This window comes from Magnolia sinica, chromosome 15 (genome assembly GCF_029962835.1).
Source record: "Magnolia sinica isolate HGM2019 chromosome 15, MsV1, whole genome shotgun sequence".
Lineage (NCBI taxonomy): Eukaryota > Viridiplantae > Streptophyta > Magnoliopsida > Magnoliales > Magnoliaceae > Magnolia > Magnolia sinica.
In genome coordinates, this window is record NC_080587.1 from 32,489,614 (window position 1) to 32,503,413 (window position 13,800).

The 13,800-nt window shown below is 40.4% G+C and overlaps 1 protein-coding gene across 1 annotated transcript in view; it reads right to left on the reverse strand.

Annotated features, from left to right (window-relative positions):
• Positions 1-13,800, reverse strand: part of LOC131226631 (large ribosomal subunit protein uL15c) — a 31,782-nt gene that overhangs the window by 9,320 nt on the left and 8,662 nt on the right. The window contains exons 2-3 of the mRNA XM_058222218.1: positions 12,874-13,249; positions 3,808-3,959 (exon numbers count right to left, since the gene is read on the reverse strand). Of these exons, the coding sequence (XP_058078201.1) occupies positions 3,808-3,959; positions 12,874-13,249 (528 nt within the window). The remainder of the gene's footprint in view (positions 1-3,807; positions 3,960-12,873; positions 13,250-13,800) is intronic.

Sequence of the window (13,800 nt, forward strand, 5' to 3'; positions counted from 1 at the left end):
ATGTCATGAAACCCCCGGGGCCCAATTTTTACTTTGATCCAAACTTTGGTGGCCCATGAAAAATGAAAACAATTTCCTCCCTTGATTTGCATCTCTTTGCTATGGTCCACCATAATTTTAGATCAGGGTGAAAATCCACACGTGTAGGGTGAGCATGACTATATATATATATATATATATATAGTCGAGCTCATGGGAACTTCCCATGAGGTCGAGCAGTGTGGGCCCCACCGTTATGCGTTTCGAACATTTACCCCATCAATCAGATGCACCATTCCATGTTGGGCCTAGGGCTTAAAAATCAAGTCAATCTGTGACTTGTGTAGGCCACACCACATACAGAAGTTGAGAGGGGCTACCCTCCATTAAAACATTCATAATCATTTGTTGGGCCCACCGAGATATGGTTCACAAATCCAGCCCATCCATTATGTGTGTCCCACTTGGATGAGGGGTCAGACCAAGTTTCAGACGCATCCAAATTTTAGGTGGGCCCCACCAAGTGATTTTATATGTTTTAGGTATGTCTTCACATAATTTTAGATGCTATGGCCCACCTGAGTTCATATACAGTTGATTTTTGGGATATCCCATAATTTAAAAGGGACCCATCAAATGCACGGTGTTGATGTTCGACACGCATCACGGTGGGGCCCACACAGCTTAACCTCATGAAAAGTTCATATGAGCTCGACTGCATAGAACCTTTTCTCATATATATATATATATATATATATATATATATATATATATATATATATATATATATATATATAGCTAAATGCTCAGCTGCACACCAGTTCGCACGGAACTCGTGCGAACTTTTTTGAGAACTCATCATACGTGATATGACTCCAAAATCTGAACAGTCCAAGTGAAGCGGCACCTCATAAAACCCCGTGGGCCCAATTTTTACTTTGATCCAAAACTTTGGTGGGCCATGAAAAATGAAAATAGTTTCCTCCCTTAATTTGCATTTCTTTTTGATATGGCCCACCAAAATTTTAGATCAGGGTGAGAATTTGTCCCTTGGGGTTTCATGGGATTCCGCATCACATGGACTGTTCGGATTAGTCGCCCATGACACGTTTGCAAAGGTGCGCACGTGCGTAGGTGCACAGGTGAGCATGACTTGGAGCACCACCGATTCCACCTACTTGCGTGGGACATGGCATGTAGACCAGTGGAATTTGGGGGAATGGGAGTGCAAGAAATCAGATGCATGAACATGGTGCTGCTGGGGAAATGGAGCTGGTCTTTGGGGAATGGGGAGAGTCTTCTCTTCTTAGGAGTGTCTAAAAATGGTTGGGATATTGTATGTGCCTCAAAGAAAAAGTGCTTGGAGATTTTGAGGGCAATCTCTAGGGTGCAGTCAATCTGTTGCAACTATATGAGATTATCGGTAGGCAATGGGGAGAAAGTAAGATTCTGGAATGATCCGTAATGTGGAGCCTCTTTGCTGATTGAAAACTTTGCAGACCTCTTTCTCATTGCAGCAGATATGGAAGCTTCGGTTAAAGATTACTTCAAGAGACAAAGGAAAAATCATTTGGGGGCATGTCTTCTGTCGGAATTTAAAAGAACAAGAGATTCAATCTCCCACTAGTCTGTTAAGCAGTCTGGAAAAAGATATACATTTGGATTAAGGATGCCTTATGGAAGGTCTTCAGTAAAACCATTTGCTCATACTCTCGCTCCAAGTCAAGTTCCATCACCAGCGGTATATAAAAGAGAGGAATGCCAAGGACTTCGGTAAAACCTTTGCCAAGTTTGTGTTTCTTTTAAGGGTAGGGCTTCTGTGGGGGTAGCCTGTTGAGAGGAAATTCTAACTATTATTAATTTAGAAAAAAGAGGAATGCCCATGGTTAATAGATGCTTATGTGTTATAAGAACGAAGAGTTGGTCAGTCATCTGTGAATCACTTGTCCAGTTGCTTGGGAAATTTGGTCTCAGGGGGTGGAAGGATTCGGACAAAGATTGGCAATGTCAAGGACTGCCAAGGCTATGTTGGGCGAATGATCTTCCAGTGAATGGAGAAGCTCAGAGAGGAAACTGTGGAAGATGGCTGGGGATGCAACTATTCGGAGCACATGTCTAGAAAGAAACTACAGAATTTTCAGGAATACACATCTCCAGGTGGAGGGTATTGCAAACAAATTTCTCCAGCTAGTTGCGGATTGAAGCAGGGCTGTCCTGGATCTAAGTAAGATGCCCTGTGCTCAACTAGTTGGCTCAAGGCCCTGCAGAAGCATCTCACTTCTTGCAATCCTTCCATGCTGTGTATTCCGCAACTGAAGGGACCTATAAAGAAAAATTTTTATGTTCCTTTGGAAAGTCCTGGATTTGACGGTGGGGAGGTGCATCCAGGATCATAATGGGAGAATTATTGTGGAATTTTCTGCTCCATTAGGAATCCAAGAACCTAATTTTGCTGAGGCTGCAGTAATTTTGCAAGCGACTAAACTGGTGATAGGGAAAACGTTGATGCCAGCAGTTTTAGAAGGTGACTAAGAACATTATTGGCTGGATGAATTATGTGCATGTGCCATGGAAAGTTGCCGGGATGGCTTGCAGAAGTCTGAGAAATATGCAGACGCCAGCCAATTCAATGCATCCAGACAAGGGTTGAGGGTTTGGGATTATAGGAGCTTGTAAATCCCAGTCGCCAGTCAGCTTTGCTTGTTTGGCCTGATTCTTTAGTTTGTCTGCAGCTTCTGCTGCTGTGACATTGTATTTTGTGTTTCATTTTATTCTTAATAAAATTTGAAGTTAGCATTCAAATATAAAGAGTAGTTTTGAACCAGATGATGAAAACTGAGAAAGATCCAATACCTCACTCCGATTCTTAATCTCTGATCATAGTCTAGCCATCCTTATCTTCTTCCATCTTCTCCTAAGACCTTTTTAGTTTCCTTTTTAGATATTCTGTTCTACAGGGACATTGTTGGCTCTCAGAGGAGATGGAGCCTTTGTATAAATGGATTTCATTTGACAATTAAACTATAATTACAAAAATCCTTCATTTTCTATAATTTTTCTACGCTTGGCCTGGCCAAGATGTATTGAAGGTCAAAGCACAGATGAAACAAGCTTCAACATTAACATTGTGATTGCAACAAAATAATTGATGTCAATCAATCTAACATGTCATGCAACTCCTATAGTCATAGCAGATGAAAAAACATCACAGGAAGAAAAAAGCACATTTACACCGTTAATAAAATATATAGATATGTCCATTTTCTAAGGCAATGATGTACCTAAGCCAAAATTAAGCATAGCGTAAAGTCATCATTGTCATCATAGCCTTGTGCCAGATATTCGGGGTCGGATTCACTTCACCAATCCGAAACAGGATTTCTTGCTTCTTTTTTTCCCTTTTTGCTTTTTGTGATATTTTATTAAAATACCAAAGCAGGAACAATTCCAAAAACAAAGCACCTCATGGTGAGCTCCTCAAATTCCCATGTAACATTACTAATTTAAAAAGGACATACTTTAGTGGCAGAGCACAGGCATCAAAATATCCCAACCAGATGCACCCATTTACGTAGTCCAAAAACAAAAATCACATTTAATTATAATTTGATTTTCTATAAATTGAAATTTAATTAAGAGAATGATAAGAAAATAAAACTATGGAGGACCAAACGATACTAAAATTTATCATATCAAGATGCAATACCTGATGTATTTGAAAAAGAAAAGCCATGCTCGGTGTAGAACATTTTCCAAATATCACAAATTGGTGATACTTCAACAATCCCCCAGATTAGTTAAGAGCAAAATTCCAAGATATTAACCTACCTTTAAAGGAAGACGCCTCTCTCTCCCAGATGGGTTGATTAAGCCCTTCTCCTTCAACGATTCCAATGATATCTCATCCCCATCTTGAAATCCTGCAGCTGCTATGTTCTTTAAGTTGATTGGCACAAACTTAGGCAGCCCAGCATGCATCCCTAATAATGACAGGGAAATAGATATCAGTTCATGTAACTAAGAAATGAAATAGAAACAGATCTTGCCTTTTCTAAAAAGAAAAAAAAAAAAAAAGAAAGAAAAAGAAAAGAAAAGAAAAGAAAAGAAAAGAAAAAAGAAAAAAGAAACTTATCTTTACATCCAGAATCTACATACACCAAAAAGTATACTTACTGCCTTTCACAAATACATGACGTGCACAGCTATACGAGAAGAAAAAACTTCATCAAAGTCAATAATTGAAAGGAAGAGAAAATCAGTTAAATCCTAACAAGTTAGCTTCAATAACACCAAGAAGTTAAATCATCTCCAACAAACACCTTTCCCAGGAAACAAATATCATCTTGTGAACAATGGGGTCATGGCTCGTTTCTCTCTTCTTCTTCTTTTTTTTCCTTGGGGGCAACAAATAACGGCCATGACTTAGAAGGGATTACCTGCTAGGTGAACAATCAATCAGTAAACATCATCGGTACATTTGGTAGAAGGTTATCATGTTAAAGAGTTAATCAATTAGACAACACCGAAGGTGATTTACCATTCAGAAAAGGACAACAAAAGTGACTCAGATGATAGGTTTGATTAGCTGTACTTATGCCTACATCTGATAATGGTGTCAACTGTCAAAAGGTCAACATCCCATCTGGTCTTCAGGCCTGGCCCATCACAGTTGTGCTCCAGCCTAAACTGCTAAGCCCAACAACTCGGTTCAGGTCTAAAATTTCAGACAAGATGAGTAATTTGATGGGAATACAGTCAAGCTCATTCATCAACAGCTTGAAATGGAACGGACCGGGCCCAGATCTGTTGTAACAATGTGTAGTCTTTTTTTTAAGATACAATAATGTGTTATAGCACGTGTCTGTGAGGAGGTCTAACAAGCAACTAGTTGGACAATAATTCATCGTCCAATGAGTGCATAATTGACAACATGTTCTCTATGCATGACATCCAATCCATTCAGAAAGGTTGGCAACATCATGAAGATCCACTAGAGAAAAAATCAGACCAATCCACTGACTGGTGGGCCATAAATGTACTTTTGATCAGATCAGTGTAATCCATTGTTTTCTGGGATTTGGCCCTCATGATGAGTGGATCAATCTGATATTTGTATAAAGGAATTTGTTGAAAGTCATATATGCTTGAGATATTGTCAACTAATTGCATGTGAACCTCTTCAGACATTTGTGCATACATACATATCTATACATTAATTCATATGTAAGTGTATATCTATGTATGTATAAAAAGAAATAATCAAAGCACATGCTTGTATGGTAATTATCATGTAGACGAGATATTATGGGGCTCACCATGGTATGGGTATGACCATCCAACCAACACAACAAGCATGCCCACCACGAACTATAAGCATTGTTCAAAGTATCCCCGATATTATCTGTATCTCCAACTCGGCGATACCAAGTGCCAATTCCACTCAAGGTTTGGGAAGAATGGAAAAGCTTGGAATTAGATTAGATGGAATTGCATTGGGTCCCATGCCAATTCCACTCAATGTTAGCAAGTTGTGTATGTCCCACCATGATGTGTGCGCTATATCCACACCGTCCACCCATTTTTTGAGATCATTTTAGAGCATGGGCCAAAAAATTAGGTAGATCTAAAGATCAAGTGAACCCCACCATAAAAAGCAGCAGTGATTGAATACGGTTGAAAACTTCTTTGGGGCCACATAAGTTTTGGATCTGCCTCATTTTTAGGCCCATGCCATAAAATGAGGTTACAAAACAGATGAACCGTTTGGACATAACACATATATGTTATTCTCAATAATTTCAAATGATAGTGGGTATATCCATTCAATGTACCACCGTATTACAAACATAGCATGGAATTAAGCTTATCCTATGGTAACAGGGGACAATCCCTGCCATACCTAATAATTACGTTTTTTTTAATCCCATCCCACCTAATCCTTCCCAATACCATGCGCCAAACACCCCCCTAGGTATTGGCGACGTATCACTTAAGTATGGCCAATTTATTGATATCGCCAGTATTTTTGACTATGTAAATTCTAGTTGTCGCTTGTATTGCTAATGTATCGTTATGTCAATGTATCGCCCATATTTTTTATTGTGTAAATTCCAAGTGTCGCTTGTATCGCCAATGTATTAGCAATATTTTGATATCATCACCAATATATCGGCGATTATGTATCGATATCGCCAAAAAATTGTTCATTAACAAAAAAATCCATTTCAAAATTTGTTATGGGCGCATGGTTATATCATGTATGAAGTGTTCAATTTGTCAGCAATAATATCAATAATATTGTGATATTATCATTATTGCAACATGGGCTTGCTTGGAATTTCACCAAGTACAGGAGCTTAGAGCACCAACGAGTCTGGAATGTAGTACTTCGACCTAATCCGTACCAGGGCGGACTCCGTCAATGTCGACTCGATTGGCCCAGTTTCTTCTGACTCGGACGAAGATTGATCAGCCTCCTCCCTGGCTGAGGTAGTCCCCTCAGCGTCCACTAACCGCTCGGCCGAGGACTGGGCAGCCATCCTCGACCCATGGGATGCTTGGAAGTCCCTATCGCCCATCATCACCAACGGAGAGGGCGAATTCTCTAGGAGATCAAATCATCCGGCCCTCCATCATGCTGGGACGATTCCCGCCATTGGTTCGACGAGCTTGACATTTCTCGGCCGGAATGACAGTCGGAAACCAAAGACCCAGAAGAAAAATGAAAAAGGAGGGAAGACAGGAGAGGTGGGGCTCACCAGAGAAGAAAGCCTCTGAAGATCAACGGAAATCGCCTTGAAATCACCTTAGACCAGAGAGAGGCAGCAAGGCAAATAGCCCTTGCACGATTAGGGCTTCCTCCTTTTATAGAAAACCCACTCATACAAGCATTCAATGCTCGCACTCAATGCGTAGCTGAAATGGCTCCTTGACTCCCGCGCTCAGACACATGGAGCTCTCCCACTTGCTAATCAACCCAACTCTCCAAAAGACGCCACGTGTCAACTCCTCATAGGTCAAAAGCCGAGTAGGCGTGCCGTCAGCACACGTGACCTCGAGAGACGCGCATTATATCGAGCGTGTTGTATCTTGATTGCAAATACGCCCCAATTCCCATGCACACCGCCACCTTTGCATTAATGGCAAGCAGGCCCAATGCCCCATGTGCAAGGACATCCGACCTCACCAAAAGTAACTTATTTCCCGACCTCGCTATGTGAGCTCGAAAGTAGGGGGGCTTACTGTTATGGGTAAAAATGGACTGACCAATAAGACAAGGTCAGGTCAGACATCCGTGCCCATCACAAACTCAGCTGCCAGAAGATATACCCACTTCCATCAGACATCAAGCTCTTCCACGAACTCGTACATTCCCGGCCATCACTTAAGTCTTTTCGCCAAGGAAAGGATCTCGGCCCCTGTGCTTGGACAAAGGCAGGTCGGCTACCTACTCGAGGCTACAAGAAGACTCGATAACAACTCATTAAGAATCCAAGTCGGCAAAGTCTCTCTACAAATCGATCGTCCGACGTGCTTTTACTGATTCTGACTTGGTTCCAACCTATCTATCCGAGATCCCAGCGGAGGATCTCGGGAGGCAATCGCAACACGGATCTGCCCAAGATCTCCGCCGAAGATCTCGGGAGATGCCCACGACATGTTCAGGATACGATTCCATCTACAATACGCACCTAATAAATAGGAAAATCATCATCTACGCCACTACCCCTCTTCAACTATAAATAGGAGCACCCCCAATGGTGAAAGGTGCACACAATTCTACACCCAAAAACTCTATGCTCTACTAGACCTAGCTTGCATATTTGACTTTGGCATCAGAGGGTCCCCTGCAGCATCCAGGGTCTCCATCTTTGTCTTATTTTGCAGGTCTCAAATGGTCTAAGGAGGACGTCCAGATTTCTGCACCAACAAGATTCATTCCAATGCAACAGATATTTCTGCACAAACATTGTCGAAAAGGCGATAAGAGAGGATCCTTGTGATATTCTATTTTGAGATTTCTTCGTCGAGACTAGCATCCACCCATCGCTACCCCGGCCCTCTTCTCCTTCGTCTGATCTATCCTCCCCGACAATGCATTTACCTTTTTCTTCAATTGAGGCTTTCTTTCCTGGAGATTGAATGGGGTAGAATTTTTCATGGACGAGGAGCCTTCTATAGTGAGCATCCATCCACCATTGTTAAGAATCAAATAATTGGAAAAGAGACGCACGCATATAATTTTATGTGCAATATAATTATATATATAAGTGATATTGCAATTTATTTATGACATGATGAATGTATTATTATAGATCCCACAGGCTAAGAGAATCTAGGATGTCATTAACTATATCTACTCATTACATGATATCTAGCTAGAGTACGAGCTGTGATCTACCAAAGAAAATGATTTATGAGTTACTTGTTGATCCCAACGAGCCTATTGAAATCAAATACTGAGCAAGGAATAACTCCCTTCTCTTTAGATTGTCAATGCTACCATGCATCATCACCAGTGCTGCCCCATTATGCTTCTACCAGTGGTCCTGAGCGACCAGTACTAGCTATTGAGCCATGAGCTCCTGCTGCTTGGCACTCGAGAACTTCAAAATTCAGATGCCACCCATGGTTGATGCCATTGACAGGGTAGCTGTAGAGGATTTAGCGTGCACTGAAGTGCAAGTGTGGGAAGTTTCTGAATGCACAAATGCCATTGCATCAGCTTCATTTCCTTCTTCATGAACCACAGCCAGTGCAATGGTGGCAGTGAGGTGACAACATCTATTGAATTTTGATCACTTGCCCCTGCTAGTTCGTCTACACTGATAGGAGAATCTGGTTATGCTTCCCACGTTCAAGTTTCAGGAGCCTTAGCGCCATGCACAGTGAGCCAAATTATTTGCAACTTGTTACAATATACTTTGATGCCAGCTACATCTACTGGTCGTCATGTTTCCTACCTGCCATCTAGCTCAACCGAGATCGTCAATCCAAGTACCTCCAATCATGTGGCAGCACTGGTAGGTAAAAGTAAAACTTCTTCTTTACTATCCTCTCAAATCCACAGTTTGCTGAGCCGACGATGATTCCTACCTTTCCATCTTGGGAAAAGGAACCACCAATCTCTCTACGTCTCAAATGTTTTATAGAAACCTAATCCATCTAGTAAATCCTTGAATGTAGTGTAACCTACTTTCCTTTGTGCTGTGTTTTCCAGGACTTGAAGATAAGGAAGGTTTTGGTAATTGGAATACGGTGTAACAGCAGCAACTCGTGCTTGCTCAAAGATCAAGATTCATTGGTTTCCTGTTCTCCATCAGCAATGTAATGAAGGGAGCACTGCATGGTTTTAGTCTTCATGGTAACACTAAGTACTCCCTCTGCCTGTAAGTTGGCTTCATCAAGTGTTGGTGGTCTTTATGGAAAAACGGGTTCGACTTCTTCCTTCTTTTTCTTTGAAAAAAAAAATTTTGAGTTAATTTCCTTGTATATCTTCTCTCTCCGATATTTGTCCTCAATATCTCAGTACTTGGTGTTGCACTCTTCAATCTTGTTCTTTATTTACACTTGCAAGTTCAGATGTATTCGACAAACGCACCAGCATCATTAGTCACTCGATCTTGTGCTGATAATGGTGCCAAGTCAAGTACATGATCTGAACTTCAACTCCCCTATGAGTCATAGGAAGATAAAAAAAAATGAAGTCAATGGAAGTATCCCACCGAAATGCAACCAGAACAGTGAGAAGCTTAAAAAAGGTGGCTTTTTGTTGTTTTGTAAGTGCCCATTGAAAACTTAGCATCAACAACATTGTAGCACGAATCTTCAACATCATGACGCATGCACAGTGATGGGCACATTAGAGGACCTACTCAGGTGTACCAGAGACAGAGATGACCATCCACCTCAGCACAGCTTTCTTCGTGGATGGGAGACGAGTTCCAGATGGGGCTTGTCGAGCCATTTTAAAGACCCCACATGCATTGGACATGCAACAGGAAGACTCCATTTTGGGATGATGTCTTGGGGTGCTTAAGAGACCATTTTAGTCATAGGATTTTTATTTTATGTCGATCCAACCGTTGGATCTTGTTAATTAGGCATCGGGTCACCAAATCTGGGCCCCTTGGACTCTGATCATGCTTTCTTTATGCTTTTTGTTATTTTTAGAATTTATTTGATGGTTGAGATTGATAATAAATGTTTTAGTTTTCTTATTTGGATGATGGGACATTTCGCTTAAGTGAGTGGCATAGTTGTAATTATTCCGAATTTTTAATTATAAAAGCACCGGAGGGTGGAGGTCCAACCCTAGTAGTGTTATTGAGAAGAAAGAAAAAAGAGAGAAGCTCTGGAGTTATGGAATTTTCCTCCTTGTGTCTTAAGGTTTGTGAGAAACCCTCCCTTCCAATTGAATTTTGGAAGGGTAGAAGCTTATTTGGTGGTGGATTCCCCAAGGTACATCATTCATCGTTCTCTTCTTCAAAAGGTATTCTTCTCCTTCTCTTGTCTTCCTCTTTCCCCTTCCATTACAACCTTCTAAACCCATCAAAACCACACTCAACCCTCCCTATCTTTCTTCTCCTTTACCTAGACACGCGTGGGCCCCCGTTTTGGGTTTTCCCTCTTTGATTTTCCTCCAAAACTCCCTAATCCCTAGATCCTTTGAATCCCTAAAAACCCAATTCCTAAATCTCCATCCATGAATACAAAACCTTAATGAAAATTTGAATTTTTGTGAAACTTTCCCCAAACCAGAATTTTGCTTGCATCTTTATCTATCCACGTGATTGTTGCACTACCCACGCTAGATTGGAAGTCCCTACTTCCAAGTGAGCCACTATTGAATTATTTTATATTTTCGTACACCGTGTATATGATAACCTAGAACCTTCGTGTTATAAATCTGAATTTTCAAATCTATTATGTAGTTATATTTGATTTTATATGTTGATTGCTGAAATTAATGTGTAAATTGATCTCTAATCTTGCATCCTAGGATAGTTTCCATCATCCTACATCACACAGCCAATAGTATTTCTCCTTAACAATGGCAAAGTTTTCTCTCCCAAAGTGTACACCCAACCCTCCATGTAGTTTGGATTGGATCTTTTCTAACAACAAATCTTTAGGAATTCACAAGAGTGAAACCTTAAAAAATATTTGTCATGTGAGTTCACACTATAGTCTCAATCATCCACCCATTTCTCGAGCACCATCCTGAAAATAGGGTCCTTCCAAGGTTTTCACATTACCTTGAATCCCACAAACTCCACAGCACATGCTCCCACCCTTAAGGAGTTAATGAGTGTCACCTTCAAGCAATTACCCTTCTTCTAATCCTAAATCTTACTTAGAATCCCATCACACCCCTACATGCCTTCAGAAAATTGATCGTTAACCACTTAAGCGGCATTTGTATTATGTGATCTTGGTCTCATTGGAAACTAACTTTATAGAATTTCAAATATGACTAATTTCACATCTTTCCAACATCATCTAATACTTACATAGTGCACCACAAGATTAATGATGCAAATACTAAGGGAGATCTAAAATCTATCGAGATAACTAAAAACTAGGAGAAGTCCCTCTAACAAAATTATATTGAGTTCGGTGTTGGCTAGAGGACTCTTCATGTAATCACGATCACGGTCCTTCAAGGTCAAAGATGACAACCCATACATGATCAGTTGAAAATTTAGCATTTGGGGGTCACAATCACAAGTTGTACAGCAATCAGTAGTGGAGAACAATTTGGCTCAACTGTGGCCGCATCGCACCATACCAGAGTACTGAGAGAGATAGAGTCACTGAAACTGAAACTTCTTTACTAGTTTTTGAGTAAACCTCAACAAAACTCAAAAATGAGTACTGAAACTGAAACTTCTTTACTAGTTTAAGTAAACCTCAAAAAAACTCAAAAATAAGTAGCAGCATCTGCCTCCTAGAACTGCCCTTCTTATAGACCCTTAAATACGACCCTAAAATCCCAATGAGTCTTAAATTAGGATTTCTAACTTTTTGATTGATTTCATATCAATCTACCTATCCAAGATAAGATATCTTTCAAATAGCAACTACTCTTTATCTACAAAGATAAGGCCAACTTGTAATAGCTTAAAAATAGTAAAGGTAGATCTAGAAAATCAACCCCCAATATTTGGAGAAATGTCAAAATCAGCAACCATAATCTTCAAAATCAACATTGCAATAGTCCAGAAATTGTGAATGGTAATCTTACAAATTCAGACCCTAAAACTACCAACAAACAGCCCAAGATTCAGCACACATTGGGCCCCATGGTGGGCCTTGCCTACATCACACCACCATAAGCATCATAACAGTTCTAATTCACAAAAAAAATAAAATAAAAAATAAAAAATAAAAATAGCATGAAATTATTGATTGGAATCTAAGTAGGCAATCATTCAATTTAAAAGGAATGGAATCAAATCCAACCACAAAATCAAACTTTATCTCTTCCATATTTTTTTTAATAGCAATTAAACTCTTAAATAAGCTGCCATTATTGATTAAGAAAAGATTAGAGTAAAATCCAACCATAAAATCAAACTTCATCTCTTAAATTTGCTTTTAATAGCACTTGATCGCTTAAATCTAAGCAGGCCATCATATAATTTATAGGGGGGAGAGAGAGAGAGAGAGAGAGAGAGAGAGAGAGAGAGAGAGAGAGAGTAAAATCCAACCAAAAAAATCAAACTTCTCCTACATCTATTTTCTAATAGCACTTAATCTGTTAAATAAAAGCAGATAGTCATTGATTTAAGGTAAAAAAATAAAAGTGAAATCCAACCAAAAAACCGAACTTAAAGCAATGAGATAGGCCATCTTCACAAAGAGTAATAACAATTGATTCATGATTTATACCTCCTGCGATTCCTCTTAGTTTGGGGATGCGCCTGTAGAGAGGCATCTGACCACCCTCAAACCCTCTACGGACTCCGGGCCCCGACCTCGATTTTTGGCCTCTCATCCCGAAGCCACAGCTGTTCCCTTGCCCAGCGGCAATCCCCCTTCCTTTCCTCTTGCTCCTCTTTCGGGAGCCAGGTTGTGGACTCAGATTGTGGAGGCGGAACCGAGCAGCAGCACCAGTGGCACCAGCAGCAGCAGCAGTTGAGGAAGAAGCAGCAGCAGCTTGGCAGAGAATAGTAGGAAGAGGTGCTTCCTGTTTCTTGTTGATGCGAAATGGGGTTGATGATGATGGAAATGGAGATGGCATGGTCCGTAGGCTCCACACATTGCCCTGTGACATAAAAGAAGATGATGAAGTTGATGAATGACAATGACAAGTGATGATGACACCAAATGATGACAAGGAATTCAGGATAAGAAAGTTGCAGCTTTGCACAGCATACACAGATTTCTAAATTTTGACAGGTGGAGCCCATGCTTCATCAATGCAAACCATACGTCCACTATGCGCCTCTGAGGATAAAGCATGCTCCCAAAATCTCCAAGGTTAGAAGATCCAAGCCCCTGATCCTTGCAACTCTTGTTGAATGTAAGACTGGTTTTTTTTTTTTTTTTCTTGTTACCAACAACAACAAACAAATATTAAAAAAGACCCCAAAGGGGGAAAGGAAAGAGGCTCCATCAAGGCAATGAAAGCGAGTCTCCTATACACAGAATCTATATGGAACCCTTAGTTAAAGAGTAGGTATTTGATTCATGATTCGTTGTCATCGTCATCTAAGCCTTATCTCAAAAAATTGGGGTCAGCTACATGAATCGTATTCCACCATTGCAATCTATAAGGGTTAGACCATAGGTCATTAATTCTTTTCTTACTACCTC